This window comes from Lissotriton vulgaris, chromosome 12 (assembly GCF_964263255.1).
Source record: "Lissotriton vulgaris chromosome 12, aLisVul1.2, whole genome shotgun sequence".
Classification (NCBI taxonomy): Eukaryota; Metazoa; Chordata; class Amphibia; order Caudata; family Salamandridae; genus Lissotriton; species Lissotriton vulgaris.
This window is the reverse complement of record NC_141700.1, coordinates 639519974-639526758: the sequence shown is the minus strand read 5'-3', so window position 1 is coordinate 639526758 and position 6785 is coordinate 639519974. Positions and strand designations below refer to the sequence as shown.

At 50.5% G+C, this 6785-nt stretch overlaps 1 protein-coding gene across 1 annotated transcript in view; it reads left to right on the top strand.

The window, feature by feature from the left end:
* Positions 1-2496: 2496 nt before the first annotated feature.
* CDH15 (cadherin 15) overlaps positions 2497-6785 on the top strand; it is a 156590-nt gene continuing 152301 nt past the window's right edge. Inside the window, exon 1 of the mRNA XM_086945800.1 lies at positions 2497-2780. Coding sequence (XP_086801926.1) covers positions 2724-2780 — 57 coding nt within the window. The 5' untranslated portion in view covers positions 2497-2723. The remainder of the gene's footprint in view (positions 2781-6785) is intronic.

The window sequence follows — 6785 nt, the reverse complement described above, 5'->3', positions numbered from 1 at the left end:
GGTGCAGCCTTTGAAGCTCACTGCTTTGATGTGCCACTTCACTAGCCATCCAGTCGGGGCGAGAGGTGTGACATCACATCTGTGCTGTCCAGGCCATTGTTTCTGACTCCTGAGAATGTTCACACCTCCTGCCAGGGGGTCAGATTCCTGTCTTGGGTCAGCAGCTTCAGGATGGCAGCCAGAGCACAGGATAGGCTGGGGCAATCAGATGGGCAACCTCTAAAGTTGCCACCTTGGTGCATGCCACATCGTCCTCGGCCAAAGATGTGTGTCAAGGGTGATGAGGCACGTTGTTTCATACCAATCATTACCTATTTAGTCATTGCCACATCACCCCTCGCCTCAAGTCTCTGCACCGGCTCCCCATCAGCAAACAGTGCAAATTCAAACTGCTTTCCCATGCCTACAAGGCCCTGCACAACAAGGGACCGGCCTACCTCAATCAAAGAGTGAATTTCCACCAACCCGTCAGACAACTATGCTCATCTTCCCTCTCCCTACCCACACTCCCTGTATATCCATAGAAGCAGAAGTGGTGGTCACGCCTTCTTCCATCTGGCTGCAAAACCCTGTAGCAGCCTCCACCTTCGAACAGCACCCACCATGCAAGATTTCAGGAAAGGCCTAAAAACCTGGTTATTCTACTAATATCGCTAAGCGGCAGCAACCCCCTCCCCCCAAGCACCTGGATACCCACACGGGTCCTAAGCGGCACTATACAAATCCTATTTGATTGTGTGCCATAATGGAGCTGCCAACCTCTGATTTACCCGGGTGCTAGCCCATGTTATCCTATGGGCCGTTTATCAGTTATTGTAGCTTTTAATGGTAAATGCACTTACATGTCCTCACCTTTAATATAATCCACCCTGCCTCCTGGTCTCACGGGGTCTTCCTTAGGGGTAACTGGTACATATTACAAATAGAACATTGACTTTGCCACACATGGTGAGGGCAAAGTGGAGTTCCAGCGGTTTGCTCTTCTCCTGCAATCAGCAATTTACTTGAGTCACTCAGGGTGGCACAAACAGTGCTTCAGGCCATGGTGACCCCTTTAACACCTATGCCCTGGGTACCACTGGTACCTTATTCCAGGGACTCATAAGGGGGTTAAAGTCCTTTCCAGTTTGCGTTACCAGTTCACACATATCAGTTTTAGGGAGAGAGCATTGGCACTGAGGATTGGGCAGCTGGCTCCAGTGCACTTTCAGAGCCATAACCATCAGCATTGGAGCAAAAAGAGAGGAGGTGACTGTAGCAAAAGGGCACTTTCCTACAGTGAGGTCCTGCACTTCTCTATTTTGATGGAGGGCTGCCGCGAAAAGTGACACCGACAACCCCCTTGTCACATCTGGAGATGAGACGACCCACAGAGAAGCACAGACAGGACAGCAAAGAACCTATATAAGTTTCATAGAATAAAGCGATGCACGCACTGCAAGGGCCATGAGAGTGCAGCGCTGCAGAGAGAATCGCCTCCAGGCGCTAGACTTCTATAGTTCTGAAAAGGAATGATTTTTAGTTCATTCCAAAAACTGTGTGGAGCGCCTAAAGGCCAGTAGACGTATGAACTTTTCTGGTGGTGCCCCAATGATCCACGGCCTGTCCAGGGCATGTTTTAAGCACCCACCGACGGGCTAGCTCTGCCCCAGCCCTGAAGGCCGTTGACAGACGCCGTCGTAAGTAGTAACTGTCTCTCCCCTAGCGCTGCAGACCTCGAAAGGCCCAAACTTGACCTGCAATTCATAAACCTGCTCTCGTCATGAAAGCCGTTCATAGACTTGCATAGACTCCGCGCGACTTGTGACTGACTCTGTCCTCCTCCTAAAATTCATTCTCAGACCCACGTGGCTGGCTCCGGCACCGCCCTACTGGCCCTTCATAGCTACGGGCGTAATATTATGTGACCGTCTCCCCAGCCCTGCCAGCTTTTCAGCAGCATCCGCCTAACATGTGAGAACTGTGACTAATTGTGCCCCATCCTAGCGGCGTTTCAGAGGCGCTACCTTCTATATGACTGGGGTGTTCCCCAGACTCAGGCAATGTGACTGAAACCCCAAAAGCCGTCTAGTGGGACAGGCAGGCCAAAAACTCATGTTTTCTCTGAAGCCCAGCCCCTGCCAGAGGCCCGCATGCCTAAAACTAACCTTCTCCGAGTGTACCGCGGGGTAATTGAAAACCAAGCTGGGCTTTACGGGTCCCTCGCGGGCAAGGATGCCGCGTACCAGGACAGCTGCGGCGCTGAAGGGGTTACCGCCATTATGTGTGCCTTGCCATCCATCCCCTTAACCCCCACTGTTCCACAGTCCAAATCCCACCCTCCTTCTGAAGGGCCGTGGTGATATTTGACCTTCACTGGACTAAGTACTGTGCAGCGGGACAGCTGTTGTTGCCCCCTCCCGATGTGCCAGTAAGCCCCCCCCCCCTCCCTTCATCCCAGTCAAGCATTTCAGCACTCCGGGCCTCCCACAGCACATGTGCCGCTGTCGCTCAGTCTGCCCAAACTTTTATTTTAGTTCCAGGGCAGTCAGAACAAGGTGCCCGGGCGGGAGTCAGAAACATTCCCAGATCTCACCAAGCGCCCACTCCCTGCCCTGGGCACTGCCCGGCCGGCACCAACCGAGAGGCCGTACACCGACTCCACCAGGCCAGACCCCCTCAGGCTCCCGGAGGCCGCGTGCTGCCGCGTTTCCCGCTCTCCAAGGTGTCACCTTACCCGAGCCATGGGCCCCGGAGCGCTCCTCGTCTGCTGCCTCTCGGCGCTACAGCTCTGCAGTCAGGTAAGCCTTTCTTTCAACGTGACGCAACGAGTTCCCCTGGACGCAGGATGAGAGACTGGGAGTAGAGACATTTTAAGGCGTGGGAAGAGTGGACAGTTGCCCGGGGCCCCCCACCTTCCTATGGCCCTCCCCGAGAAAGTGAACTGTCTCTTTAGTTTACTTCGGTGTGTTTCTGTATCTCTACCTTCAGCATATTATGCAATATTCTTACACAACTCGGAGCTTGAATTAGCAGATAAAGGGTAATACTATTCGGAGGGGTTCAAAACAGGGGCCCCAAAAATATTGCTGGCACGGGCCCCCAAAATACTTAAGATGACGCGCGATGCGCACTGAGGCGTGTTTGAGGCGCAGGGAAAGAAACCGTGAGAGACGGCGGCGATGAAGCTCAGGAGACAGAAGGGAAACTAGATGGAGTGGAGACAAGGAAGGCGCCTGGGGCCAGACACTGCTATGAGTTTGGGCTCCTAGGCAGACTGTGGGGGGAGCTTAGCGTCTGTAGACAGAGAATGGAGAGGCGCGCGGCTAAAGAGAGCGCGAGGCGCTCCTGCGCGAGGGACCAAAGGCGCGTGGCCACTGTGAAGTGCTTGCTTGGGAGCCACATACTTCGTGCGAGGAGCTAGGGCCTGTAGATTGACAATGCGAGGACCTGGGCAGACAGTGCCAGCACCAGCAGCTTGAACCAGAGAAGGGCCTGAGGCCCCATAGACATACACTGTGAAGAACTTGGGGCCCCATAGGTAGTGCGTGGAGCTCGGGCCCCATAGACATACACTGAGGAGGATCTGAGCCCCAGAGACAGTCTGAAGATCTTGGATCTATATAGAAAGTTTGTGAGGAGCTTGGGGTAAATGGACAGTGTGAGGTGCTGAAGGCACTCAGCCAGATTAAAGAGTGTGTAGCGCACAGACGCAGTGCGAGGAGCTAGGGGTCCATAGACAGCATGGGGAGTTGTGTGGGGCCCATTGGCCGTGTGAGGCGCTTGGGCCACAGAGACATTGAGACGAGTGTCTCCACCCACCGCTTTGCTTACTCCACTAGCCCAACCTATCACCATAGTCATTTGTACTGTTTTCTGTTTTCCCCTTCTTTTTCGTGTTTTTGATTATATGTAGATACTTCTCTGGAATCACAATATGTATGTTATTGAATTTTTATGTGATCATATGTGTATTTTTATAAATGAAAATTTTCAAGAAAAATGAAGAAAATATTTAAATAAACCACAAAAATTATTTTTATATATAGTATGCTTTGGTTCTATTAATTTGGTTTCATGTCACAACATTCATCTATTTAGTTCATTGGTTCTCTTGGGCTTTTTGGCTTAAATATTAAGTTCACTACTGTTCGTTCTTCCAAAAAAAAAGACGAGTGTGAAATAGCCAGTTCGGTGAAATGTTTACAAAATACTGTTTTTTTCCGGTCTTGCGCGAGGCTTTGCTTCGTAAAGCACTTTTGCACCATCCACAGTAGCCTCTTGGACTTGGTGCCCATGGCCGCTTCGATGGCCGCTGCTCCCCGGCCACAGGTGGCACAATGTTTGGTGCTAGAGTGGGTTTCCTTGTCGCCTGGTGTAAACTAAAGGCGCAGAGGTGAAAGGTTACAAAGCAGCAGTGTCAGCACATAAGGGGCACCCCCCACGCAAATATTTGAATGGAGTCAGGTGCTCTAACGGGTCAAGTAGTACCCCTGTTTCACCATTGGCAGCAGCACTGTTTTGGAGGTGAGCATAGTCCCATCAGGTCAACAGCACCCCCGCCCCCAAACATACCCAACATCCCACGAATAACACACAGACACCAGTGTTCGATTGGGATAAGATGCTGCAGGTTTATTTTATTACATACAACATTATGTGTTCACAGTGGGTTATCTTACGGGCGATCCAAGGGCAGGCCGCATTCTCGCCACCTGCCCGCCTGATGAGCCAAGCAGCACAGTGGCGAACCACCCATCTGCTGCGTCATTATGGTAATAACTCTACTCTTTCTACCTTGCGGGGCGTATCTAGGCAAACCCCCGGTTGCACAGGCACACAACTGCCCGAAGGACTACTGGGGCGCCGACACGGGTTCCCGGCCTCCCATGAGGTTCCAGGTTAGGCTGGTACAGTGCTGCACCTCACTGCTTCCGGATCGCCCCGTAACTCCGCCTGCAACGAAAAAGAACACATTAAAGTTCCCACAGGAACCCCCCCCCCTTTGCTGACACTCAGGGTAAGAGGTAGGGAGGGAAAAGAGTGTCCCGTGACCCGCAAGCAGAAACTGTGCACACTCAAATTTTTTTCCCAAGCACTTAGCACCAGTGGGAAAAGTGAACAAGCAATGGATAAGTAAATGCGTCTGACTTTAATGCAAGGACGAGTGCAAATAAAGGCATGCCCAAATGATGCTTGCACACGTAAATGTTGTTTAGCATATAAAAGTCAGACCTATTGGTTTTGCCAATAGTGGAAAAAGTAGCACAAACAATTATTACTTCATTTTGGAGATCTAGAACGGAATGTGAGAGTGTGGGATGACTACTTTTCAGGTGCAAAATAGTCCCTCATCCATTCTAATGAAGCACTTACTAAATGGCGCAATGATACACCTACCTACTAATAGAATGAGGTGAGAGAGGTTTAATCCCCTTGGCACTATTTTAAACAATTATTAACAATAGGTCCTGCATCCAGCTATGCTGTCACGCCAGATCAAAAATTGGCTCTTGTGCAAAATGAGCACAAACCCATTTGCACATTACTCTCCATTTTTCAGCACCTGTGTGAAAATGTGGTGCAAAACCACACTCAATCCTGGGCATAAATGTTATTTACAACAGGTTGTGTTTGTGCCCTTTTCAATGATTCACACTAGTGATGATAGTGATGCATGTTAATCACATGCCCAAGAGTGGACCCTGCTGGTGGACAGCATGATGCACTATTACACTGTGTTGCACCGGATGTTTATATTGCATCATCCCAGCTCCAAGGCCAGCACAAGGGGTGGGCGAAGAGGAGTGTGGCATGCTCCTAGGTGTTGTGCCATGGTAGGAGTAAGGAAGAGGTGGTGAACCTCAGTTGGGGATCTTTGGTGCTCTCCAGACTTTGCTGTGGTCATTATCTTCTACTAAGTTCACCTAAGATGTACACTCAGGGGCGGCCTTAGGCATGTGCAAGCTGTGCACCTGCACAGGGCCACAAACCCCAGGGGCCACCACGCCAATATATATCCTTAATATAATAATCCTCTGAGGATGGATACATATTTGTGTGGCGGCCACTGGTAGGGATTTGGTGGCCTCCGGCTCTGTTCCACTTCCAAACACCCTGACCACCCCCCCCTCCCTTTTCACTGGCCTCCGTGCTCGGCCCCGCCCGGACCCCCTCTTCCGGGGCCCCCTACCTACGCTCCCTGCCCAGGGCCGCCATGAGCCTAGAGCCGCCCCTGGCACACTGCACCCCTAAGTGCAGCCCTCCATGTAGCAGCAGGACTAGTGATAGGCACCCGTGGCCGCAGCAGGTAAGGGCGGTGGGGCCAGGTGAGGGGGGATTTCGAGAGTCAACCCAGAGGGAACATTATTTAATGGCTTCAGTCCTGATATCGTACAGCTGCTCAGCACCTTCTTCTTTACAAGTTCTCTAGGAACTAAACTCAATGGCATTTCGGAATATGTAAAGTAGTACTCATGTAGTACTCTTTTACGTACTCTTACATGCATTTGTGAATAGTCTCCAGAGCATCTAAAATGGGAATAATATTGGAATATTCATATACAATTAGTACAAACTGAAATGACTGAGCCCTCTTTGCGTGTTTTTTTTTCAAAGGAAGTTGGACATCTTGGGGCAGTTTTACAGAGGAGATTACTCCTGCAGTACTACGTCCCTTACTCATAAAAGCTTTAATGTTAAGTTCAGAATAATTTCAACTGCATTTATGAACAGAAGGCAAACTAGTTTTCCTCCAAGACGAATTTTACCCTTCATTTTTGTACTTTTTATGCACTAATATTTGT